This window comes from Seriola aureovittata, chromosome 5, assembly GCF_021018895.1.
Source record: "Seriola aureovittata isolate HTS-2021-v1 ecotype China chromosome 5, ASM2101889v1, whole genome shotgun sequence".
In the NCBI taxonomy this organism is placed as follows: domain Eukaryota; kingdom Metazoa; phylum Chordata; class Actinopteri; order Carangiformes; family Carangidae; genus Seriola; species Seriola aureovittata.
The window spans coordinates 16,663,945-16,691,279 of NC_079368.1; the positions used below are offsets into that span (position 1 = coordinate 16,663,945).

A 27,335-nucleotide genomic window follows, 5' to 3' on the forward strand; every position below is an offset into this window, starting at 1 on the left:
ATTGCAGCCATGTTTATGTTTCCTGGGTTGAATCATTGTGTTACTGGAATTTCTCAACAACTAAATCAGAATTTCATGAACATCTTTCTACTTAACTCTTATCTGGAATTGAGCTGCAGCACTGTGTGTGTGTCTAAAAGGATTCTAGATTCTGTATAAAAAAGAAGTCTGTTGAACATAACTCATGGTGCACCATGTTACAGGTTGATTTTAGCTTCTAAATAATAATGTGACACACACACACATACACAAGTACTGTATTCTTATCTTCTAACACAAACCATATCTCTGCTCTAAACTCAAGCCAAACAGAAAGAACAACACTGCAGCGTGCCAACAACTGACATACCACTGAACCATGTGTGTATACATAAATCTACTGCTCATCAGGATGCTAAAACAATATGGACTTCCCAACCATGTAAGCAAGCACTCCTCTGTGATAGCTACAGCATTGCACACGTTTCCTCATCTTTGTCCTTAAAGACAAATTCACAGCATGAGATTAAAAAAAGATAGGGATTTTTTTAAGTTAGAAAAAACATTCACACCTCAATGAAATCTAAATATTTCAGGTACATTTCACTGTTTGTGACCATGTTCAGATGAAAGAAATGAGAGATATTACAGAGGAGGATTATTTCAAGGTGACGTGCAGAAAGAGTATGAACCAAATCCAGACTCACAACATTGAGATTAGATGTCCTGATCAGCCTACTGATACACAGGGGCACTAGAAACTGACAAAGAAGCTGAAGAAATGCATGCGTTCTATGTAAACACACATTAGGTGCTCATGTAAAGCAACAAATCACACCTGAGACCACAGGTCACACCTGTCATTTGGAATATAAATGGATGAAAAAAACAAAACAAGATTACCAGCAAATATTGCAGTTATTAACTCCTGACCAAATCCAAACATGAGTGTGTAAGATCCCAAAAATACCTATACAAGTATTTACAAGCCTGTGATCCCCTAACAGACATCTGTTTCCCCCCTGAGGTGAATGGACCCTGAAATGAATCCTACTAAGCCAGAAAATGACTCACATAGCAAAAACAGGGAGCAAACAGTTCAAACCTCTGACTCACAGCCCCTTTATAACCCCTCCATAACCTTTCATAGTCTAGAATGACCTTCTTATGACCCTTCATAGTGCCTTAATAACCCCCATGCAGGCCTAAGTGAGCAGAGACAGAACTGATGGAAATTTGATATCTTATGCTCAGTTGCCCTGTAATTCACTCACACACATCATCTAGCATTGACAAAGAATCCACATGCAGGTATGATCTGCTCGCAAGCATGAAAGCAACACAGACACATCTTCTCATGAACACACAGACACACAGTGGCTGATGTCTAACTGTTGTAGATATGAAGGCTACTTTTCACTGCTAGAAAGAAGAAGGGGGATAACATGGCATGTTTATTTGCCCTTTGATTCATTTAAGTTATGCCATATGGTAGAAAGTGTCCTACACCACTGAGAAGTGGACACATTTTTAACAGATTACCAGAACAGGAAATAAAACTTTGACCTCTGTAATGTTTCTGCCATGCTTCAACCTTTGAGGTAGACGGAACAACAGTAAGAGTCTAACAAAACAACTCCTCTCCACTCTGGATGGAAAAACAAAATCCCAACCACAGGCTACTTTGGGCCAAATATAGAGCTAATAACTTGAATTCTTACAGCATTTTTTCATCCGATTTTTGTACACTTTCCAAAAGACTTTTAACCTAACAGCACTTAACTTCTAAGGTGTGCATAACTATGGCAGATGCAAACTAAAGCAAGATTTTACAATAATTTTAAAGCAATAGCATTTTGGATAAGGCAAATATACAAATGTTTGCTTTTATTACAGAGAGTTGATTGAGACAATTGATACCAATTTCATGTCTGTACACTAAATATGAAGCTACAGCCAGCAGCCAATTAGCTTTGCATAGAATAAAGACTGGAAACATGGAAAGCCGCTCTGTCCAAAAGTAACAAAATCCACTGACATATGATTTTATAACTCAGTTGTTTGAGCTGTACAAAAAAATGTAAAGGAAATAAAACTGTAAAAACTACATGTGTTTTTGGGGGGGTTGTGTGCCAGACACAGTAACTCACTAGAGTCTTGTTGTCACAGTTTAAGTCTAATATTTCTGTGCAAAAATAACTCTGACTATGTCATCATGTTGAGTCCATTGAGACCTTTTTTTTTTTTTTTTTTTTTTTTTTTTTAAAAAGCTGTCTCTTACATGTCCACCAGCTTCATAACTTTAAGTGTAATCCTAGATTGCTGGCGTGCTCCACTTTTTTGCGTGTTACATATGTTTGTTAATTAAGTAGAGCAAATAAAAGTCACCTTTTTTGTATCCATCTTTTTAAGAATACCAAGAGTAACAATGAATATGGGAGTTGAATATTTAAGCATATAAAACGTGGTGTATGTTTTATGATTTTATTATGTTTTATAAATCTTATGTTCAACCCTGAGGTGTGCTATGTTTTGCCTGGCTGCAAAGGAATTTTCCTTTGGGGACAATAAAGTTAAAGTTGAAGCTAAGGAAATATGGAGTTATGTGTCTTTATATCAAAATGAACTACATAATGACAGTAAACCACAAAATGTGCTCTAATCCCCAGAAAAAGCATGTGTAATTCAAAGTAGGTTCCAGGTACCTTTTTTTCCTATTAATTCTTTTGTGGAGCTCAATGTGACTGTGGCATCACTGTGGGACACATTTTCTGTCTTGTTTTCTGCCTAAATCTGTGGTGGATCTTCCCCACTGTGGATAAATTGTCCCGACACAAAAGAATAACATTTGAGAAACTGTTATGTTTCATGCCTTCGCTGAATTATGGGCGAGCTGAAATGGAAAAACCTGCTGTGTGTAAACCAGTCACTCACTGAATCTATTATTCAACAAAAGATACCCTGATTACAGCGCTTCACACTGAGGCTGAACACACTGAGGCTGAACACACAGGAAACTATCAACATGCGCTGAAGTCACACAGAAAGCTGCCATAATGTCAACAAAGCACATTGTCATCAAAGGATCCATAACAAGGAGGAAGCACGGCCTCACATGCATCAGGAGCAGTGGGGGAGCCCATGGAAAAAGCTGTCACACACACACACTTGTGATGACAGGAGTAGACACTTTATGCTACTTTAGTCCACAGAAGACTTGGATGAAGGGCTGCTTTCTCTGTTTGGCTTTTATTCAGCTTCTTTGTGACACTGATTCTATTTTCTCAGTGTCTTTCATCTTTCACATCACCAACCAGATGCCCGTTGTCATCAGAGTTAAAGATCGTGCAAAAATCTGTCTGTTTATAAGTGTAAGTGTACGTTTATAAGTTTTTTTTTGAAACCGGGGTAGACAAGCAGATGTTGCCCTTTCTCTAGGACACAAAGAATAAACTGACCTTAACCAAGACTGCTGCTGTGAACCCAGCGCAAAACGCATTACAGATCAGCATAAACTAGCACTTTGCAAAGGGGAAATGTTGCAAATAGTAAACCATATATTTGACACCCAAAGAATGATGCATTGTTATTTCTGTAATTCTTTGTGCTATTGTTCTTAATGACTGTGCTGAAGTTGAAATGTCAACATCTGTCCATCCTGTGCAACAAGACAGACAGTTTTTCAAATCTGAATCTTGTTACAACAGTTGCGTCATTTCTGAGCATGTTTGCCACACAGCCGTGGTAGAAGTTGATTTGTCTTCTAAATCTGGACACAATTAGCTGCTGGAACAGAAATCAAAATGCCAAAGCTAGCAATCATGTAGGTCTAAGGAAGATGGATTTCAGCTAACACAATGGTGTTTTGACAGGTAGCTGGGAGAAAGAAAATAGGAGAGAGCATGGAATTAGGAGACAGAGCTTGCTTTCTCTCTTTATCTTCTTTCTCTCTGCCCCCATTTCCCACATCTGTAAAACAGATTATTCTAGTGGCGGATGGGTGAGATTAACCCCTAATAAGACTCCACATTAGCACCTCTCCGCTCTACTGTGTCTGCCTGTCTCTGATATGACGGATGAGCTGCTGAAAGCCTTGTGGTACACGGCAAAGCAACAACACACACCTTCTCCAGGTCATGGAGCAGGGAAGAAGATAACCTTTGAATTCTAGCTTTGTTTTTACAACTTGAGTTTTTTTCTTGGCACCTGAGTCTCTGTCTCAAATGCACACCACACATCCACACCATCACATATCCTCCTCCTTACATCTCCCTTCTGTTAGAGGCCCCGTGAGAGTTACACTCACACTCACACTCACACACACACACACACACAAACAACCTCTGGAAGAGTTAAGACTTTGCCCTTAGCCAGGTCATATTGACTTCCCCTGTGTGAGAGCAGAAACATACAGTGTATTAAAAATTCATGGTGCATGTCTTTGACTGCAATGATCCATAATAAAATAGGTCCACACAGGCCGAGGGCAACAGGCAGCAAAAGAAAACACACACATATACACACACACACACATTCAAGTAATAATCAGATAACATGTACAGCAGCACGGCAACAGGCAAAACCACAAATACAAACACAAGTTTGCAGAAATAAGTACACAAATTCCTGCACAAGGAGTTACACACAGACACACACACTTAGACCACCATGTACATGTCTCTGGGGGCCCAAAGATACACAAATCATGACATTGATTTTCTCACTCATGCAAAGACACACAGTCTTAAGTCTTGTAAAATGGCTTTTATGGATGCCACCTGTCCATATGGGATGTGATAAACACACCAAGGTCTGTCTTGTTTGGTTGAATTAAGTCTCTGTGGCTGTTAACACATGGCACCAGCCTTCCTCCTCTCTTTCACTTCCTGCACAGCCTGTCCTCTCTTCCAAGCCATCCCTCCAAAAACATACTCACACACACACTCAAACAAGAGTGTCCAGGGTTGCCTCTGCTAGTGGTGGAAGTTATCCATCACATTTTCATTCCCTCTCTCCATGGAGCCCCTCACAATCACCTCATCTCTCCTCATCACATCTGCCAAAACCCTTTTTCTCACGCTTGCAGCACCGACGGTTTTCAAATGTGCCCCCTGTGAAAACTTCTTAGACTTTACTATATTGACATGATGTTGAGTTTTCAGGTTTGGCCATCACCCCAAATCCCAGGATGACACTTCAGCCTTGCTTGAAACACTTTGAAAAAGGAAATGCCTCACTGTTAAATATACTGCAGATCTATGGCGGCCAGTGTTAAGAGTCATTTTGTGGATTGCAGCTAACTGTTGTTTTCATTGCTGATTTATCTTCAGATTATTTCCCTGATGAATTGATGAATTGTTTAGTCTATGAAATGACAATTTCAGAGGGGCCACAGAGAGAAGCTCAGTGTCCTGTTTTGTCTGTCCAAAACCCAAAGATATTCAGTTTAGAGTGATAGAAAAATCCTCACATTTGAGAGGCTAGAACAAGTAAATGTTTGGCATTTTTGCTTGGAAAATGACTCAAACAATTGATGGTTAACCATCCATTTGTGCATATTGTCTAATGAGTTAACCGAGCTCTAAAGTGATGTACTTATAATGTTCTGTTGCAAAAACTAGCCATCATTCTACTTCATGTGTTTCTGTAAATGATCGTCACTGCCACTAGATGTCGTACTACACCACCACAAAAACAAACCAAATCAAACGCGTCATCGGCCACATACCTGGCCTCCGTTTGCCCACAAGCCCCGCCTCTCCTTCTGCACGTTCTCAGTCAGCAAGGTGTTGCAAAGTGAAAGCGCCAACAACGAAACACAACAAGAAGCCAAACCGATTAAATTAACCCTGAATACACCAGAGCCAACAACAAACTATCCTGCCACGACCATTAGCCCACGCTAGCATATGCTCCACAGCAATGCTGACAGTAAGCCTGCTAGCTGTAGCAACAATTGACTGACATTCATGACAGTTAAACACAGGTAAAAGCAGGTTAGCTAACATTATCATGTCTATTTTAGCCAGTCATTAAGGAAAACAGACATGTAGCATTATGTAGCCATCAAGTTACTTACGCATCCAGGAGAAGAAAAGTCATTTTCCGAGTCAAGCTGGAGCTCTGTAGCTGCTCACAGGGTTCTCCTTCTCGGTAAAGCCAGACCGGTATGGACTCAACAGTCGGTCTGAGTAAGAAATTCAGCTTTAGATTTATCTGCTGGGACTGGTTGTACTGATGACACAGGTGGAGCTGGTAGAAACGTTAAAAAAAACAATTGGCCAGCTGGGATTTGAGTTGGTAGCCTAAAGGCCACTCCTGTGCTCTGGTCTCTTTCTTTGTCAGAGGCCTTTTGAAATGAAACCCAGGATTCTTCAGTGGAGGAAATCCTGGAAGACCACATTTACCTGGATGCTGCACACTGTTATGGTGCTATCTGGCCTGTAGGCGGTCCCTCATGTGGGGAGGACCATTGGTTTAACAGGAAGGGCTCACATGCATTGACATGCACACGTACGTGCACTAACACGCACGTGCTGCCAGACCTGATGCCAAAGAACAGAGAAACTCAGATTATGACATGCTCAGAGCTGGTGTGACTTCATTCTCTGCCCAGGACGCCATTACATCTTTATATAGAAAATAGTTGTTTGCTCCTGTATTATTGTCTAAACTCTAATTTACAGAACCTTAAATGAACAGCAAATCCTTGGCCAGGTAGAAAGGTGGGCACTAATGTCAGCAAATACATTTACTTTTCTCAGCGTTGTGAAGAATCAAAGCACTGTGAAACCATTCTGACACTTACTGAAGGACAGACTTAGCATTTTTCTGTTTTGCTGCAATGAAACTATCTCCATGTTGTCACATCAAATCATATACATTTTTAAAAGTTGTCAAAGCAGAAAACTACAAACCCATACAAACATAAAACGATACGCACATTGTGGAATGTTACTGTATAATTTTAACAGTGTTAGGGTTTGAAGTGGAACAACAAGAACACTGGGAAAAAGATGCACTTCTGTGAAATCGTATATCGACATCACAGTGTCCAACAAGAGCAGCTGAATGAGAAAGCAGACATCTTTATTCAAAAAAGATCCATTGTGTCTCTGAAACCTAAAGTTTCATAAGACAGTTTGACAGACACTGGATGAGGGCCGATTTAACAGCATATAATAAGATTTAAAGCTTGTCAAAACATTTTTTTGAAAAAGAAATTCCAGCTGGAATTGTATACAGATTGCCACATGATTCTCTGGACTGAATATAGATGTAAAAAAAAGAAAAACTAATACTGAAGGCCAAGCCTGCAGAGCTCATTGGAAACAGGTACAATGAGCGATGTTGACCATGACTGGAGAAAACATTGTGGAGAGATATGGTCCACTTCTTGTTTGTGTCATCACTGCCAACTTCGCCTCAGCCAGATCATTTGCAATAAGTGCTCCTGCCAAAAGTGCAGAATACATTCAATCCTAAAATAAAACGCTTCATTTACTAATGAGCCAGTCATTTTCATGGGTTTTGGCCGATATGTGGAACTTAAACGCTCTAATGTGCTCTGTAAAAATAGGACAAATGAGACTGACACAAATGGAAACTATGCCGGTTGTTTCTTTGTATCAAGATCAACAATATATAAGAAGCAAAACGTGTTTGTTACAAAATGAAAACTATCAGTACATTAAATGGCTCAAACTTACGAGTTTTTAGTCATGTAAATATAGTCTGATTAAATCTGGCCCAATGGTGGTGCTGCAGGAGTACTGTGTTGTTGTTTCGTCTTTACTTTTCTTTGACAAGCAAACAAGAGACAGCCTACAACACCAACTGAAAGCCAGTGGAGTTGGTGCCTCCTCTGTGCTTGCCAAGACAATTTTTATACAAACTAAAAGCTGACTATTTCATTGAACATAATTTTTTAAATGTTGAACAAACCAGGTTGAACCACTGAACAAACTTCAGGGCTTATTTTGCAACATTAATCAACAGTTCAGAAGTTTGGAAGAGTTCCCAGAGGAAAACAGGACTAGATAAATAAAAGCAGCTCAGGACAAATGTGTTCAGCAGCTGACGAGACTGTAGGTTGTTGATGCTGTTATTCTGTCATTCCAGCCTATACTGACACACAGATGATGTGCTTCATTTGACTAAACAGCCTAAATGAAAGGTAAAGGATTGTAATCTAATACACTTTTTAAAAAATCAAATTCAGTGAATATCTAATCTGCTAGCTGCCCATTCTGTGTGCTGAAAAAAATCTGGTGTTCCTCCCTGGCTCTGTAAATGAGAAATGAACAAAGTGGCTCGCCTGTGGATTTCTTTGATTGTGCAAGGTGTCAGGTAACATTACCTTCCTTGATAGCTTAGCTACAACTCCATGGTCCTCTTTTCTGTCACTGTAGTTTTGTAAAAAACAATCTAAACCACAAAGTCTCTCTAGACTTTACTCCGCTGTGTTTGTGTGCATGACATTTGTTTGAAAATGTTTTACATTATAAGGTTTGTTTTGCTTCAGCTATGAGAAAGAATATCCACATTTACCCCATATATGATGCTCTGGACTCCACAGCTGTCAGTGGTTTTGGAATGTGTGCCCATAAATTTGGGAGGCAGAGCTTCTGAAGGAGCACTGACGGGAGGGGCGTATTCATTTTTTTTAGTACAAATATCAAGTCCTAATCCTAACATATAAAACTTAACATATAAAATAGAACATAGCATAAAGCTCATATTTATCTGTTTTGTTTTAGGTAACAAGCAACCTGAACAGTTACAGCAGCCCGTGGTGTGCGCTGCCTTCTAGTGGCTTCAATACAACTAAATAATGAGGTAGGGAATGACCAGTGAGGGACTGATGGTGTATCTTGTAGAGCAGCCACAAACACAATCAATACACTGACCAAACCTTTCAACACTATTTTTTCAGGTATGGATTACAACAGTTTCACACACTTTTCTTTCCTCTTTCCCTGTGTTGTTGGCACCCATTAAACCTAAACAGATTTAAAGTCACTCTTTTTTGCATGTGGATATTTATTACAACAAGAAAAATAGAAAAGTGTTGATAGAGAATTACACAAAACATGCACAAGAACACATGAAAAATCTGGAGTCTGTTACTGATCAGACATCCATTTAAAGTGAAAAGCCTCAATTCAAAATGAAAAGCCTCCATCTTGGTACAAACACTTTGTATTTACAATGTATCTATGATGGCAAAAACAGACCGCTGTAATTTTGATTATCTAAGTTTATGACTGATACAATACATTTCCAAAACTTGTTAAGAACACATGAACTAAAATTAAGTAATTAGTTTCTTCTTTCCAAGATAAAAACAAACTGAAAGCACAATTGACGGTGGAAAATCCCACACACTTCCATAGTCCCTGAAATGACCGTGAGACCTCATGTCTCTCTTTACGAACTGTTTGCCTTGGACTTTAAGGTCTTCACAGTTTCCCGCATCTTCTGTATAGCAGCCGCATCCTCTTCAACAGCCTTAGAGCAGACACGCTGCACTCTGCTGTGCAGATCCTCCAGGCACTTCTGTAGTACACAAACCACAAGAGCCAATGGTGAGCTATAATCAACTGAGAACAACCTCATCACATTTACACATTAAAATATTAGAATATGAATACAGGTTATAGATTCAGATAGTGCTTATTGTGCTTTAGGATTTTTATAATAATTGATTTTCCCCTTTTATTTATAGTACTATTTTGCTGTCATTTATTTCCCATATTACAAACAATCCAGTCCTTTCTGCATGAAAAGCTTTAAGATATTTAGTCAATGATGGCTACAGTCACATCTAAACCACAGTGAAATACTTCAAATGTTCTCTTAACACTATGTGTTGGGGAAAAAGCTTGATCCACTTATCTTGATAGTACACATCTTTTTACTTTCTTATACAATAAATACTTTGTGTTTAGAGAAGTGTGTAGATGCCTACACCCTGTAAATTTAAGTTAGTTAAATTTAAGTTACATACAGATTCTTCTTTCTAATCGAGACAGACGCAGTGTTGCAGGAAAGTTACCTCTGTAATCGACAAGTGGTTAGCAGCTGTGGTAAATACAGATGCCAGGTTGTTGGCCACCGTTCGCCTCTCCTCATTGGTCTCCTGCAGCACCAGGTGATACCTTAAGAAGAGACGTCCACAAATCTTTTATTCTGAAACTATGACTGACAGAAATGCAGACTCCAGGGATGTTTAAGCTCACACACCGAGGCCCCTCTCACAAATTTGTGAATAAATTAGGCAGAATGATTTGATTTTGCCATTTGTCAATGCTTCGTTCTGTAGTGGCCTTACATGACCGGCAGTATGAGGAAGTAGTCCTTATGACATAAATACTGTTGATAAATATATAGCATTGATAGTTACTTACTGTTGCTGTGCTGACTTCAGCTGTTGCACTGCATCATCGTAACCATAATTTACTTTCTTCTCCAGAAGTTTACGATGGTTTTCCACTGACTCCATCTCCTCTGCCCATTCCTGCTCCTCTCGGGCCAGTTCCTATACAGACACAGACATACAGAAAATCATATTTATTACATGTATGAAGCAATTGTGCATTTTGTGTCACAAACATGTCAAAACATTAATTCATTCCTGTCTGTGTTTTATCTTAGAAAACAACATTCCATTCTTTATGGAGTACAGATAAAGATCTCTTGTTAATAGTTCTTTAAAATGGTCTAATGGTTGAAACTATTGAGTTTGTATTATTTGTCATGTTTATGCCATTTTCAAAAGTTCCGCTAAAATATTATAGAAACTTCGGCAGTAGTTTTATTTTCGACAAAGTATATTGGTGGTGAAAAATTCTGACTAGACCAGCAAAGCTACGCTGCACTGAATCTCATTGTACTGGATACTAACACACAAATTATCTTTCTCTTTTTATGGGCTTCTATACATTGTACCTTATCTTTATTTGGTGTAATTGATAAAAGACTGTTTGCTCCATGTGTGTAAATCAGTGTCAATGGTGTCCCTATTTGAACGATTGTCAGACAGACACTAAATGGCATTTTTACCATCATGAAGCAGAAGATGGACTATACCTGCATGTCAGAATCCAGCCGTTCATCCAGCTTGCGAATCTGCTCTCTTAGCTGCTTCAGATCGTTGGACTTGTCCAAGATGTTTGAATTCAACTAGAAGACACAAACACACAACCAGAGGTACAACGTTATTGTCAAAACCCCATCAGACACACAATTTTAGCCCTGACATGGAAAGTTGGCACTTGATCGCTATTGTGAACTATTAGAGGCCCACAGATGCATCACAGACGCCCCCAAAAAATCAAGCAAATATCTGGACTGGTTTGGGAGTCTTTGTTTCTTCGCTGAAGATTAGTGCACCAACAACTTCATTGCTTGTTTCTCACAGACTATTTATTTTTGAAGAAAGAAAAAAATGCAGTTTCGCACATTGCATTGCGTCATTTCCTGTTTCACTTCTGATATGTTTTTCATGAGAAAATGTAGTTTAGAGACCAGACAGAGTGTGTGCGTGGCATAAGATGTGGCTGTTGCTGCCTTCTGCATTATTTCTGAACACATATGCAACAGTTTAACAGTTTTGTTACCTGTTCACAAGACTCCTCCAGACTGAGGTTCATGTTGGCTAATCGACTGTTCTCCTCCTCCACGTCACTGATCAGCTTTCTCAGGAGCATCTAAACCACACAGCACAAATCACAACAAGTACACAGAATCCCTCAATCAATTATCTACGATGGAGTTAACTTTCATATAATATAAAAAGATGTATGCCTAGGACCACAAATAGCTGCTGGCAAACCAGTCTTGTTCATATTGAACTGAATTAAAATAGGAAAGTCTGCTCTTATATAGATTCAAACAGTTGTGTATACTGGATCATTAGCTGGAAGTACCTGTATCTGCGTTTTATGCTGAACCATGCTGTTGGATCCACATTCAAAAGGTCTGATCTCAAAATCATGACCACAGGCGTTCTCTGCAGACAGTGGTAACAGCTTGAGTTTACGTGCCAGCTTGTGGTACTCCGCTACCTTCAACTCCGCCTAGAATTGAAGAAATTAAGAGGACAGAACAGACAGAGGATGGGCAAAGAAACAAGTAAAATCATGGGTCAATGGATGAAAAACATCTGATCTTGCCCATCTACACTGACTGTAAACCACGTAAGAACAAAAGCACAGACACATAGTATGATAATTTCTTAAAAATCACAAAATTTGGTGTTTTCATACATTTGGTACTCAGACAGAGACTGATATTGAGAAAGAGATCCTTGTGTCATGCACTTCGTCACCAAATGGGTCTATGCCTGCGCCTCTTTGCTTACATACATGTACATACAGTACCTTCTCTTTCACTTTGGCCAGAGTGATCTCTTCATTCCACTTATGCTGTTCAGCATCTTCAAGAGACTTGCTGAGACTGGAGATGGTCTGTTGGAGTTCTCTCTTCTCTCTGTTGATCCTCTCTACATCAGCTGGAGTAAACTTCTGGTTCTGCAGGAGGTGCTGCAGTTCATCCCGCTCATGTTTTAGAGACTCCAGATGACTGACTGCAAAATGACAGAGAAGGAGGAACATGGTGTATAGGAAATCAGATCCAATCTTCAGTTCTGATTGGAAAGAAACGTTCAAAGCTAGGAAATGTGTAATTCCAGCGATTTAGACCACATAAATTAGCAAAGACATCTTCATGGAGACTGAATCTTCAGATTCAGACATCATCGGCTGCCCACAGGATCCAGTGCATCCTGCCATTGAACTGACTGACTAACATAGTCAGATGGAGCCGTTTTATTCCCTGTGCTTACCAGAGGTCTCCAGCTCATCATTCAGTTCTGAGGCTTTGTTCTCCAGGTTGGCTTTAAAGGACTCCAGGCTGCTTCGATAACTCTGGAGCTTCTTGAGATCTGCCTGCAGCTTCACCTTTTCCATCCTCTTGGTCATTAGACGGTCCTATCCAGGAGAAGGAGACAGAAAATTGCTGCTCAACCTACAGATGTTTCATATTACTGATTGAACTTGGCGCACTGATATGCACAACCTATTACAGCCCAGATGCTGAAAAAAATTAAGATACACCTTGCTGTCTATAATAAATGTTAATTGACATACCAAGATTTGAAGTCATAATCTAATCTGCAAACATGGGAACTGGTGAATATAAAATGCCTCTGACCGTCTGGTTCTCCTTCTCCAGTCTTTCAACCTCATCAGTGAGTATTCTGTGCTTCTCCTCCATCGAGGCCAGCAGGGCTTCGTCAACGTTGTAAAGCTTCTCTGTGACACACACAGCAAACACAATTCTTGTTGATTTTTCAACATCACATTTTTGAAAGGGACACTCATTTTTTGTTAAATATCAAAATATAAATTGAAGCTAACAATTGAACATTATGCTTAAATATACAAAGAAACGTATTCAATATTGAAAACGAATTTAATAGAAAGATGCTGTGCGTACTTAGTTTAGTGAGGAATGTTTCATCCTCATCCTCAAATGTGTCATCACCCTGCATGAACTTGGAGTATGTCTCAGCTGTGTAATCAAGGAAGAGCTGCACAGGAACAAAGTGAAAGAGAAAATTTAAAAAACAAACAAGTACACAAATCTTTACACAAAATAAGAGAAACTTCTGTTACATTTAATTCTGTTGACGGCTTTGATTCCGGCTCAACAATGGAATAGCTAACAAAAAGTGTTACGTTTGTTTCCATCAACAAATGTACAGTACATCCTCTTGAAATGTCTTTACGTTTTTAGTAGTGGAGTATTTATGCCTCATGATGCTGTGTAAAGGAGCGAGGGTACCTTGTTATACTCTGCCCCTTCCTCGATATTGTCACCATCTTCACAGAAGTCACTGAACAGCAGCTCCTGCTTACTGAGACTCCAGTTGATCTGACACCCAGACACACAGAATAAGCACACACAAATATAAAACATGTGTCTTAATGAATTTCTTTAAATAAAAATTACATCACATTGGTCTTTTTGTTTTTGCATTTTACGTCCAATGTAAATGAACCTACTTTTAGATAAAAATGGCCTGCTGTAATTCTTATTAAAAAGCGCTGATTGCTCACCTTGACATTATCAATTAGCCACATGAGAGCACCCAGGGCTTGAGGCCAGGTATGGGGAGCTCCAACAGAATACATGGAACACTTTGAGAGAACAAATGGATACCTTAAACCATAAACAGGGAGAGAAATAAACAGAGACAGTGAGCAATGTTTCTTAAACTACAGAACAGGAGTTCATAACAAATGGAAGGTACTAACTTTTATACAATGTAGTGTTGTACGATGTAATTTTTTCTTTAAAAGATTTTCTCTCTATCAATCTTTGCATTTTCTGTGATATCTAAGTTTTTTTTATATTTTTCTTTTTATGAATGTTTATTGCATCATTTTATCTAGCACCAGCTTTTAATTTCACTGGTACTAAACTAACTTTTGAACACACAGAACTAGGCCAAGTGCATTATATGATTAAAAAAACAAAGTAATACTGTATAATGTATATAATACTTAAAACTGAGCACAGTTCACCTCAGGGATTTTAGCATAGCTGGAACCTCCTCCTCAACTTTTGAGTTTGGCATCTCAAAGGTCGGGTCTAGCTGTCGGTAGATAAACTCAAACATCTTCACAAACTCCTTGGTAGAGGGAGACTGGAGAGTCTTGGCTGACAAAGTGCCAGGGTAACCTTGCTCTGTCAAGAACTAGAAAGATGTAAGACAGAATATCAGGCTGGGTTCCAAAAGGTTTGTGACCACTAAAATTTGTCTCAGACTTTTGGTCCCCACTGTATACACACACACATATACACACACACACACACACACATAATACAGGATTGGGTATGTTGAGCCTGAGTAGTAAATGTTGTCGTTGAGTGGTAAATGTGTCCATCACACAAACTCAGACAATCGGGTGTTGCAATGTTGCATTAGTCCTTAGCAGGTCAATGAAATGAGGTGTATGTTGCCACCCGCTTTGCGGCACCAAAGTCAAACACTTTCATATCGCACACAGTTGGTTTAATGTATTAAAGGTGTAGCAATGTTAAAACAGACAAACCTTTTTTATATGTATACACATTAAACAGTGAAATAAAGTGTATTTACCTCATGCAGCTGTCTGATACATTGCTGAACATAGGATTTATCATGTAGAGGTCTAGCATCTTTGATCTTCTCAGTTCCTCCAAACCCTGACATAGTGCTGTTGCGAGGCATACTGGCACCACTAGTTCTGCAACCAAAATATCAACATACACCGAAATATCAAAATATCAATTCCGCTAATTGGCATTAAAGAAAAATGAACAGCTTCATTTCATTTGTATCTAAATAATTGCAATGTGGACATGTATTGATGAAAAAGCAAAAGACCCACTCATAAGTATAATAATTTGCAATGAATCTGACCAAATTTACCTTGAGTAGGTACCTGTCTTCTCATTTACTCATTTCAATACATTTTACCACATTCATTCTGTTGTCTAATTTGTGACTGTGTCTGTAACACTGGTTTAAGTAACCCAAGGCTCTGACAGCTGAGGTTTCCAGGGGTACACTATTACTCTGTCTGGGGTCATATTAACAGGATATTCATGTACAGAAGTTTCCTTCTACACTGTGTACGGTAAAGATTACATTTTCATGACTTACATTATTTCATCTTACTACTACTGCACTTGTACTGGTAAAATCTGTGTTAGTCCCACTTTATTGCTGTACATATACTGTATATTCACTGTATTTCTGTATTTGTCATTATCATTATATTGTAATGCAATTTTGTACATTTCTGAAATATAATTCACATACCGTGCACCAAAAAAGCTGGTCCGCCTTTCAGAGGTCACAGACTGTGGTTTGGGTATACTGAGCTTTCCAAACGAAGGCTTACTGTAAAGAAACAAAACTGTGAACACATGGATGTGTTCCACTTGTGGACTGAACGAGCTGCCACTAATCCGTCCTTCATCATTCTTCTTGGAGTCTTCACATGTTCACAAATGATGTTTCTACATGTTACCCTGTGCCATAGTAATTACAAGTCTGAGCTATGAAGCCTCTAATTAAATAATGCCCTTTGTTTTTGTCCAAGTTTGTCACTACACATAAAAGAAATTAGAACCGCAACATTAGTGAAAATAAATTCATCTGCAAGTATTTTGATAATCAATTAATTGTTCAAGTCATCTTTCAAACAAAAATGCCACACATTTCTGAAGGTCTTCCTGACTTTACTTGATAATTTTTCAGTATTTTCTCAAATTACACAGGCCAAACAATTAATCGAGAAAATAATGTGCAACTGTACCCAACAAGTGTAGTCCCAACTAATCAATCTTAATATATTTTCGATACATTCTTTTACTAGTAGTTAAGTGCATAATTCTTTTGTGGGTGTGATTCACATCAGTTTATACCAACCACAGATTTGTTTGATACAAGAATGCACTTTGTACATGGTATAGAAAAGCAGTATCTTAGCTGACTATCTGTAATGTCTGAATGTATATATTTCCTTTATAAAATAGGTTAACATAAGTAACTTTAAACCAACCTCTGGGGCGTTGTGTAGACATTGCTCATCCTGTTACTGTCTTGAACTCGCATTGGCAGCTCCGATTGTCTGCCTGCTCGACTCATCCTCCCACTGGACACAAGTTATTAGAAAAAAGAATCAGTTTATTTATTTACGTTAATCTACTGTTTCACGAACCCCCTCCACCCACCAAAATATATTAAACTGCATACTGGTGCGATAATGTTCGCTACATTTTTTAATGAATGTCAGTAGATATGGATAATGGCAGTTAACGTAGTCTGTCAGAATCTGCGTACGTTACGTAGTATTTTAGCTAAATAGCGCTGTAGCAATCGTAGTCGTTTGGTGATCAAAGTAGATAGAACTGAAATAGCCGAACTAGTTGAATTGTAGCTATATCTAAGATGTTGTTCGCAGGTAAAGTAACTGTTACGGTTGGTATCGGTTGCTAGCGTTAGCGTTAGAACGACGGGCTGGCAATATCTTAGCCAAGTTAATAAGACCATCACATTTTGTCAGAAGGTTATTCGCTGGTTATTTTCAGTGATACATAATAACTTTTAAGTGGTTTTCTAGTGAGTTTGAGACGTACCGCTCCATTTTCCGTCGGTAGAAAGCTACTGAAATATATCGAACAACCGAGGAACGGACGAAGCCGCGAACCCGCCAAAACAATACAAAATACCAAAATAGCGGATGGCGGTGACGTCACCAAAGTACGGAGAGCCTTGTGGTCCAAGAAGGCTTCGTATCGCTCTGTACAAGCGGTCTAATTTGCCCACATTCAAAACATACATACACACACTGTCTTTATAAAAAGACCAACTGGAGGAAAATAATCCAAGATTACACTTCTATTTAGCAAATAAAACCTCTTGGGTCATTTGTAATTTTGTATGTGTTCTACATAGCTATGAGGGGAAAAACAGGTTTAATACACCAGCCAGCCAGTTGCACAAATAGAAGATTTAAAACATTGGGTAAGTCCTCTGACAAAAGTACAGTATTTTCTGATGTATTAACTATGATTGTAATAATCCTGAATGTGTGCGACAGATTCGTCCTAAGTGATCACACTGTTTTATGGACCACATACAGCCAGTATAAAAATATCCAATGAAATAACAGAGCAAGATCATGTATGCAGTTACTAATGTAGTTGTGTAGCCTGATTCACCAAAGGGTGCAAAACAGAATTACACTGGTATTTTCAAATAACAGAGCACCAATTAAACCCACAAATTAATTTCATTCTTGTGGTTTGTTTCTTTTGACATCTATGTGTATAAATATGATAGAAGGGTCGTCTGGTGTCATTCTGTAGGCACTCTCGCTCGTGTGATCAACCCTCTGAATTCCTTTCAGGCCTGCCTGTGTTTTTAGCAATGTCCAGGTCCTATACTTTTCTTCATTTGCAAAATGAAAAGATCAGATTAACACTTGAGCAGACAAGTGACAAAGAGAAGTAGAAAATTTATTGCAGTATTTGTTCCACCAAAAGGGTATGAATCCCCTTTCCTCTTATTACTAGGGTGACCTAATACAACAAAATCTACATTTACAAAATATCCTCCTGCAATAGGCCACATATACTGCATGCGTAGTTCGAAATAGAATAAATTATATTCAGAGGACTCTGCCATTGTACAGCATGGACAAATAAAAGTGAACAAAAATAAAAATTCTTATTTTTTTTTTCTTTTTTCTTCTTTTTCTTTCAAATATCTAAAAGCTAAAAGGAAAAACCATCAGGGTGCTAGTAGTATAATAAACTCCAAAAACACTTTAATAAGAACATCAAAAAGACTAATTTCCAACATTCACTTAAGGTTTTATTCTTTTTTTACAGCTTTTTTGTCTTCAGAGATATAAACATTTTAGTTTTTTGTCGTGTTAAACTATGATACAGTGGGAGTAGAAATGAGCGACTAGAATCTGCTGCACAACAGCGAAGGAGCTCCCACAACAATGTTGACAAAACATTTCCCTCCAGGTCTCTTTTCTGATAGCCTTTTTAAGGGATAATTTGGGTGAATTATTCCTTTAATGCCTTCTGGATTCTATCCTCTGAACTTGTACACAAACAAAACATGAGCAGTCCCTCTAATATAATAAGTCTTATGTTTTGTGTCATTTTTGCAAGAATAACTCATGTAAAAGTATGTAGTGTCAAATATTCTTGCCCTCTTGTGTTTTCTTACAAAAATGAGGAAGGAGAGGAGGAGGGTAGGAATCCAGTGAAGTTTGGCTGTGTCGTTGGAGGTGGCAGGTTGAGGAGGAGGCGCAGGAGCAGGGAAAACGAAGATTCTGATAAAGTAGAAATGGAGCAGGGGGATCAAAAAAAAAAAACAAAAAAAACAAACAAAAAAAAAAACACCACCACACAGGAGCCATTAGCTAGCCCCTCCTTCCCGCGCTGCATACAGTGAGCGTAAAGTCTGTACTACTTTGTTGCTCAGTTTGTGGTTGCTGGTCAAGGCAATCTTCTTGTAAATGATGTCCGACTCCTTAATAGTGTCCACCCAAGGCACCAGTTTGCGGCCATCACGTTTCTTGGCCTCTGCCCAGGGCCCCGAGTAGGAGCCGGCCATCCAGTGGATGCTGTATCCACTGGAGGTCTTGTTGACGACTCGAGCTATTTGCGGCCGGTCCTTGTATTTGGGGCAGCAAAGGGCAATCACATCCATAGCCTCCACTGTCTCACTCATACGGCCGGGGTCCGAGGAGTCACCCGCTCGCCTTGACCTTCGAGAGGACTGTAGGGATGACAGAAGGAAAAAAAAAGGTTGCAATATTTCCCCAACATTTTTAAATTGTATTTTATAAATAGTTTGTGTGTATGCCTCTATCTCACCCCTGGGGTCCTTTCGTCGCCATCACTATCATCGTCATCTGTCTCTGGTCCTGCCTGATTCCGCGGACTGGGTCCTGACATGGGGCCAGAGCCTCCCAGTAGGGCGTTTATGGCTTTGTTTCTGATGTTAGCGCTGGCAGACGCTTCTCCTTCTTCGTCCTCCTCGTCTGGGTCCAAATGTTCCATCAGCATCTTGAACTGTGTAGTGTGAAAAGACAAGAAACTAGCTTTGAGACGAGTTCTGCACTCCTCAGTAGTCAGACGTCGATATCCAAGAACAGAGCGGGGTTGGAGTAACCACGGCAAACTAGTAAAAAGTATTGAATGATTTGAAGGGCAGAACTCTTCATGAGAATCAAAGGCACATGAATCTCACAGATGCCAGAGGAATAAAGGTCATGTACAGTATAAAAACCAAATGTCAAGTCTGCCATTAGATTTGTATCAGGCTGCCACATCTCATACCTCATATCTTATTCATTTAAAATCAAAGTTCATGTGTAAATGAAGCTTTTTGGAATTTGTTTTGGATTTAAAACCTCATGTAACTGGTGTGAAGACAGAAGGTAAAGAAAGATTAACTTAGAATCTGTGATGCAAAGAAAACATTGTCAATGAAGTCTGATAGACACTGACACTAGCTTAATTACTTACATCTAGGTACTGTTTGACTATCCGCTTCTTGATATCATCTGTCAGCGTGGCGTGAGCTATGTTGTTGGAGATGAAGTCAATGGTTTGTCGTGGGTGGAAGTGAACGTTGCTTTTTCTGTTCACTGCCTTATCGTACACCTTGGCTGACTCCGTTGGAGAGTACTTCTGAATTTTACTGTTGGAAGATAAAATAATGTTTCAATTAGAGTCGACATGGACTTTCCAACGTGGCTGAATGTCTGAAGTGGTACAAATAATCCACACTGAAAAGTAAAATATATTCATTAGGATGCAGGCTGTACAGAAACAAAAGTTATGTAGATCTTACCTGTCAGAGAATCCATACTGGTTCTTCAGATGCTGTTTGAGCACCAGCAGCAACAGGATGCCCTGAACAGCATTGGCAAAGTCCAAGAGACCTGTGGGATTGTCTGGGAGGAGCCTCATTACTTTTTCTGCATCCTCCACATCCAAATCCTCCAGATCAGAGTCCGACTCTGAGCTCTCTGCAGCCACAATAGGTTTTCTGGCCTTTTTAGGCCGACGTACCACATCGTCATCATCATTATTGTCATCATCACTGTTGCTGTTTTCTTCGCCGTCACTTCTGGGAGAATCGCAGTTCATCTTTTGCTCTTCGTCCTCCCCATCTGATGGGTGTTTCCATTCCTTCTTTACTTTCTTCTCCTTACGCCTGGGCTCCTTTAACAGAAGCTGTGCAGACGAAAAAAAAAAAAATCAAATTACATCCATAATATTTAAAACTTTTAAAATATTTATTTTCAGCCCCATTTTTTGAGGCAGAACACAACACAAATAAACATTACAGAGGCAAGCTACTTTCAAAAATTTCACCCTACCTCTTTGAAGGTTTGCAACAAGTTGCTGCCAGAAACAGACAGGGTGATGTCTATGTGATGCATGATGAAGAGAGGCTCCTCCTGACTCTGGTATGGGAAACAGGCGAGGTTGTCTGCGATAAACAGCAGCATGTTCACTTCTGTCTTCTGCAGAAAGAAAGAAAACAGGGGAAGGTTAAGAGTAAATCAATATGAACATATTTAACTCTATAGTGTTTGATGTGTCTATATAAAAAAAGCACTGCTTTAAAATTATTGTCGTCTGTATTCTTTATGTTGTTGTATTAAACACTTAAGATATTTCTTGCAAATACACACTGCTGGCAAATGTGTAACAAACACAAAGTTTGTTTTGACTTGGCATGTAGGAAATGAGGAAATACCACTTTACACCGAGTATGTGTTAAGATGAGTACAGGTTCACTCACAGCACTGTCATCAAATAGGTTCAGCAGTGAGATGAGGAAAGCCCTGCGGTGCTGGCGGTTGCCCCGGATCATAGTGAAGAGGTGGGAGCAGAGTGCTGAGTGCGTCTCGTCCTGTCTGAAACCTCTTATGATGCTTTTATGAGACAAATCGATGGCCTGCTGCAAATTGTATGACATCTTCATCCCAGCAACTGCCTTCATCTGTGAGAGAATATGTTGAAAGCGATGTGTTACAAACCTAGCATTTCAGACAACTGTTGAAACAGCTGTTGCAATGGGAATGTGCCAATGAAGTAGTGAGATTAAAATTCACGTGACAGTATTTCTCCAGCACTACAAAACTTCAAAAGTCAAGATGAAAAAACTATTATCACTTTAATTTATTAAAATCACAACAACATAACGGTCATCTAAGTCATTGAGTAACAACAACAGTTATACCTTTGAGACTTGACAACAGTGAACACCAACTCACATGGATGAATCCTGTGTACTTCTTGTCAATCTCCACCAGCTGCTGGTCAGCTTTGTTCCTCATGCTGGGCTCTGGGTCTGTTCCCATTGCAATGAGGTAGGGTACACACTGCGCAGATGGAATGAAAACAAAGTTATGTTCACATGCATATATTAATATAATTCTGTTTAAATGGAAATAACTGAGGGTTTCACTATACTACAGCACATGAAATAATGATTTTTAGAGTTATTATTAGGCTTTAAGTTGCATAGACACAATAATATTTTCAGAAAGAAAATCACTGATAGTGTGGTTATGATAGAAAAATGTATTGTTTGATATCATGTTTATATTTTCACCTGAATCTATGAGCCCAATTCTATAAATCCCAATTCTAAGACAAAGATGTGTCGTGAAATTGGGACTTGTCTATCAATTACTGGAGGTGGAGAGGGGTGACAGGTTCTGGCAATCACTTCTTACCTGTACAGGATGGATGAGACCCTGGTTGAGTGTGAGAGCTATGACATTGAGAGCAAAGTGCCGTACACTGGACTGGGTGTGGAAGAACGCCTCCAACACCTGTTTCAGATAAAGCTGCATGATGGAGCTGCTCATCCCTGAAGAGATGTCTCCCATCTCCTTCAGATCCTCCTGTTTGGACAGTTTCTTCCCTGCAAGGACACAAAATATGATGTGTTGACTGTCCGTTCTATTACAATATATATATATATAGAGGTAACACAATGAAGTATTTTTGGCACACCAACTTTTAAAAGGCAACCTGTTTAAATCCACAATTCATAAATCACTGTGCATTGTTGAGGGTGCTACCAATAAAATATGTTTCCCATCGTACGATGTAATACTAAAGTTCTGAATGAAAAAGCTGTTGAACTACAGCAACAACCACAGCTTTACTTACATTCTCTGTCCGCCTCCTGCATCCGTGTGTCCTCCTCCTGAAGGTATGTCTGGAGGTTTTTGAGGATCTGGATTTTGAGGTTGATGGAGGAGGAAGCGTCAGCCAGGATGCCGTTGTACAAGGTCTTCACCTCAGGCACGAACATTTGGCTGGGATGCATGATCACAAGGAAGCCTGAGGGATGAGAATAACCAACAGCAAAGGCATGTCAGAACAAGTTGACAACACTCATTCTATATAACCTCCACCTGCTGCGGCAGCTTCTAGAACATCTCTGACTTCCTATTGCAGTCCTGCGCCTTGCTAACATGACACTGTAGGTCGTTCATCAAGCAACAGAAAAACCCATGCCTTCAATCTTTCTGAACACACTGGCTAATATTTTTTGTACACAATAAATAATTTGAACTTTACATTTGTCAAACCTAATGATATTTAATAATGTTGCTCTTGCCTAAGCCGATGATGGCTTTAGTCTTGACCTCCTCGTCTTCATGTTTGGTGAAGTATAGCAGCAGCTCGAGAACTTTCTCCTTGATAACAACCTGTAAACAAGATATATAGACACCATTGTGAGAAAGCATACATTCAATCATTTGTTATATCATCAGCAAGGGTGGCTGAGCAGTGGCTTTGGTTTCACTTTTCTTTTGGCTGTGGCTCTAACATAAGCTGATGGAATATTTTCTCTAACAGTGGCTAGACAGAATATAAGAGCTAGCCCAAACATTAATAATTGGACTGAAAGTTGAAATGTATAGCTTTCCCCAGGTTTTCCCCAATTTTAAATGTTAGATATCATTAAAAAAAATCTACTGCTATCCTACCTTGTTGGTGCCCTTGAACTCCTCCAGATCAAAATCAAAGTGTCGGGCCAGGGCCCCCACTGTGAAGAGTGATCGCAGCAGAAAAGGCTTGTTTGCTACCAACGTTGCGCTGTTAGGATCCTCCTGATGCTGAATCTTGAGTTTGTTAAGTGCCCCTAGAAAAAAAGGAAAAGAATGGTAAGTTCTTTTAAGACCTAGATTATGTGTCCCTTGTTTTGTCCTTTTTTCTGTAGTATTGGTTGTTGCCAGGTCAAACTCTACAGTCACTCTTCTGAAGGGATATGGGGATACACTCAACTTGTGGACCTGATGGTAAAGTTGAAATTTAAGTTGTAGTTCCTTCTTTTGAACTTTGGTAAAGATGACACTTCAAAGCTCAACACTGCAGACTGCTGTTATCCTTGCAAAAACAAGATCAAAGTTACTGGATATCTCACCGTAGAATCTGTTGAAGCAAGCCCAGACGAACTTGTAGTTGTGCGTCACTTTGTTGACAACAGCTCCAAGACAGCTCACACAGTGCTGGACCACCTAGACAAAGGAAGGAGAACATCATGTCATCTCAATAGCAACACTGATAGCACTTTACATTACACAGACCTAGTTCTACAGTGGTGCATCCTATATTGAGTTCAGAAAAGTCACTGCCACGTACAGTCATGCCATATTTGATGATGAGCTTCATGAGGTCTTCTTCGATGGTGGCAAGGAAAGTTTCACTGGGGTGCTCCATCAGCGGTACCACAAGTTCCAAGATCTTTGCCACATTACAGATGACCATGAAGTCATTGGCAGTCTGCAGGGGAAACAATATGACAGCAATTACTGGAGAAGCTCTGACAGATTAGGCACCGATAATAAACCAATTGGTAGTCCTTAAATTCACCCATCAGAAATATCATGGCAAAAAAAATTAAACATATTAAAGTTGTGTTTTCACTGCAGAATCCAATCTGTGGATTAGGCAGTGAATTCTTCATGTTAATTTCTCTACCCTGATGTTAAGGATCAATAATTATGAAGAATGTTTTTTTTTGTAAATAATAAAGCAATAACAAAATGGATTTAGTAAACACAACTTACGTTACACTTTGTGGTCAGGTAGGGTTGCATGGTCATGGCATGTTTGACCATGAGCTGGGCCCTGATCTTGCTGAACAAGTACAAGGTGGTGATACATGCCACTAGCCGTGTTGAGTTTACACCCTTGTTCTCTGCAGAGGAAAGAAAAAAAAATAGTTGTTACCTCTGACATTCACAGATACTCTCTGCATCATTCTATCAAACTCACTATATAAGACTGATGGACTCATCTAGAAGTATAGACTATGGTTTAAATGAAAATCAACTGCTGTTGTCAGATGAGTAACAGAAAGTTGCATACCTGCAAGAGATTCCTCATATTTGAGGATGTGTTCTACCAGATTGTCAACTAGCTGAACACAGGCCTTTTTGGCTGGTTTATATGACGCGTCCTCTTCAGACTTGAGAAGCTAGAGAAAGAGCGATGATAAGAAAGATGTCTTAATCTAAAAAGATTTTGAAAAATGATATATTCCCCAACAGGTGAAGCTCTGACACAATATTTAAATACTTACATTCTGGAGAAGTTGCTCAAACCAGTCATAGCCGGTGTCTCGACAAGCTGCAACCTGAGGAAATCAGACATGACAATTAAACTTCACCACAACACTAAGTCAGGGTTGATGAGAGATTTTGCCTTTTTGTTGAGGTTCATTACATTTATTACTGAACACAACAAATTGTTAAGTCAGTTAAGCTTACCACATCAGTGATGTTCAGGATCTTTCTGGTCATGGTCTCTTTATCATGGGCTGGAGTTGGAGTAAACCACAACTTCTGGAATGTCTCATTCACCAATTTCTATAAAGAAAACAAGTTTGTGTGCCATTAGTTTGGGACTACACTTTGTACAAATTTTTTAAACTCAAATTTTGTGATGAATATATCTAAAAAGATAAAAAAAAAAAAAAAAAATGGAGGTCATCTCCAAACAACTAAAATTGTCAAGAGACAAAGGTGCAGTTGATCCATACCTTGATACCTTCCTCATCATTGACTCTGCGGATCATCCTCACACACATCTCAGTGATCTTACTGAAGGTTGGCTGCTCCAGACAGATGTCTCTGAGGATCTTGATCACCCGTTTTCTTACGCTGATACCAGTGTCCTGTGAACCAAAAGAAATTAATTTAATAAAGGTTTTTTAGACTCTTGTTTTAATTTATAAAAGAAACATCTGCATGGGGTGCAATAGCCTCTTTCTGCCAATAGGTGGCAGTAAAATACTGTAATGACAAGTGAACTTCTCATGAACCCTCCTGAACATTTCCATGACGACAGGCACAACAATTTCAATGCATTCACTTCTGAGATGCTGAATACAAAGAATAAGTACTAGGCTTTTGTGTTTGACTGGATCTCAGTATCGATAGCTTATATTATAATGGCACTTTACAATGATCTGTTTTAATGCTAGATTGCATCCTGCTTTTAAACTGGCTCCCTATTTAATTATTCGTATCATGTAAAAGCGAACTTGAAACAACCAAAATCAACCAACTTTTCTTCAAGTTCAATCACTGCAGATGCTTTTCCATGTAAACTCGGTGAAAGGTGTAAGAAAGAGCGGCTCCATTTCCACACTAGAATTTCATGTGATCACTTTACAAAGAGTGTGCTTTAAAAGATCTTAAAGTGTAAAACTAAAAAAAAAAGCATATTCAGCTGTTTTTCTATAGGTGACAATCTCCGAAGTGCACGATGAACAGACCACAACTCAAATACAGTTCAAAAAGCTTGGTTAGTAAGTGGTTCTTGAAAAATTTGTCACCACTATAGCTGGTATGGGGGAACAGCAGCGTACGTCCTTATCATTGCACTAACAATGACTTGAAAAATGTTTTCCAGTCTGATAAATCACCATTCCAACTGCAGTATCACAATGGCAGACTCAGGGTGTGGCGTAAACAGCATGAAACATTAGATCCAACATGCATACAACTGTGCAGGATAGTGGGGGCATGTAGTTGTTTGAGTACAACTGACACATTGATACCTATAGATAAACATTACGATGACACAGCATACCATAACATCATTGAAAACAAGTTTTATCCATTGTTGGCGAGTACTCAATGGGGATTGTGTTAATGTGTCTCAAATGAGTCTGAGAGGGTAACTCACCAGTATCCTCTCTATGAGCATGTCATAGTACTGTTCAGTGAGTTGGGGTCGGCTGAGGACAAATCTGCCAAGCAGCTCAACAGCTGCCTCCCTCACACTGGTGGAGTTATCCATCAGACGACCATGGACGCCACGCTGCATGTCGGACTGGAGAAGCGGAAAAGAGAGTGTCACTACACAGCCTCGGGAAAAATATAGTACAAGATCATTTGTATACACAACTGAATAGTGTTAACTGAATTAAAGAAATAAAATTTTAACAGGGTAAGAATAGAATTTAAGACAGCCCACACAATGTACAATTTGTGAAATTAATGTACAAATCAGGTATGACAAAATGTCTTTTCAAACACATATCCTCACACACCCTTGCCAGTATGCTGGGGTCCACAGCCACAACCTCAGATAGACATTTCATGGCTTTAGTCCTTACAGCGATGGCACTTTCCCCAAGGACTCGCAAGATCTATTTAAAACAAACAAACAAAACACCAATCTATTATTACACGATTGAACTTCTGTCAGTTCAACAGTTTACA

At 39.2% G+C, this 27,335-nt stretch overlaps 2 protein-coding genes across 6 annotated transcripts in view; both read right to left on the reverse strand.

The window, feature by feature from the left end:
• Positions 1-9,001: 9,001 nt before the first annotated feature.
• Positions 9,002-17,271, reverse strand: ndc80 (NDC80 kinetochore complex component). Its single transcript, XM_056376564.1, has 17 exons — positions 17,176-17,271; positions 16,599-16,691; positions 15,854-15,934; positions 15,149-15,275; positions 14,571-14,743; positions 14,103-14,205; positions 13,828-13,917; positions 13,480-13,573; positions 13,195-13,295; positions 12,827-12,971; positions 12,363-12,568; positions 11,910-12,059; positions 11,601-11,690; positions 11,071-11,163; positions 10,389-10,519; positions 10,037-10,139; positions 9,002-9,537 (listed from the first exon to the last, which is right to left on the reverse strand). Exons 1-17 carry the CDS (start codon positions 17,181-17,183, stop codon positions 9,409-9,411), a joined length of 1,917 nt encoding a protein of 638 aa, XP_056232539.1. The 5' UTR covers positions 17,184-17,271; the 3' UTR covers positions 9,002-9,408.
• A 765-nt stretch (positions 17,272-18,036) lies between these two features.
• Positions 18,037-27,335, reverse strand: part of nipbla (NIPBL cohesin loading factor a) — a 28,474-nt gene continuing 19,175 nt past the window's right edge. For all 5 annotated transcript variants that reach the window (XM_056375628.1, XM_056375627.1, XM_056375625.1 and 2 more), the window contains exons 30-49: positions 27,164-27,262; positions 26,797-26,943; positions 25,646-25,780; positions 25,374-25,472; positions 25,187-25,240; positions 24,973-25,081; positions 24,672-24,802; positions 24,244-24,384; positions 24,026-24,119; positions 23,589-23,743; positions 23,216-23,306; positions 22,762-22,935; positions 22,320-22,510; positions 21,855-21,962; positions 21,380-21,580; positions 20,952-21,098; positions 20,420-20,805; positions 20,092-20,266; positions 19,438-19,635; positions 18,037-19,339 (exon numbers count right to left, since the gene is read on the reverse strand). In XM_056375628.1, coding sequence (XP_056231603.1) covers positions 18,977-19,339; positions 19,438-19,635; positions 20,092-20,266; positions 20,420-20,805; positions 20,952-21,098; positions 21,380-21,580; positions 21,855-21,962; positions 22,320-22,510; positions 22,762-22,935; positions 23,216-23,306; positions 23,589-23,743; positions 24,026-24,119; positions 24,244-24,384; positions 24,672-24,802; positions 24,973-25,081; positions 25,187-25,240; positions 25,374-25,472; positions 25,646-25,780; positions 26,797-26,943; positions 27,164-27,262 — 3,198 coding nt within the window. In that variant the 3' untranslated portion in view covers positions 18,037-18,976. The remainder of the gene's footprint in view (positions 19,340-19,437; positions 19,636-20,091; positions 20,267-20,419; positions 20,806-20,951; positions 21,099-21,379; positions 21,581-21,854; positions 21,963-22,319; positions 22,511-22,761; positions 22,936-23,215; positions 23,307-23,588; positions 23,744-24,025; positions 24,120-24,243; positions 24,385-24,671; positions 24,803-24,972; positions 25,082-25,186; positions 25,241-25,373; positions 25,473-25,645; positions 25,781-26,796; positions 26,944-27,163; positions 27,263-27,335) is intronic.

Excerpts from the sequence above, each read along its gene's own strand:
- ndc80 (XM_056376564.1), bottom strand. Across the intron at positions 15,935-16,598 it reads GTCTACACAACGCCCCAGAG|TAAGCCTTCGTTTGGAAAGC; the intron begins GTTGGTTTAAAG and ends GTTTCTTTACAG. Across the intron at positions 13,918-14,102 it reads GGCTAATTGATAATGTCAAG|ATCAACTGGAGTCTCAGTAA; the intron begins GTGAGCAATCAG and ends TCTGGGTGTCAG.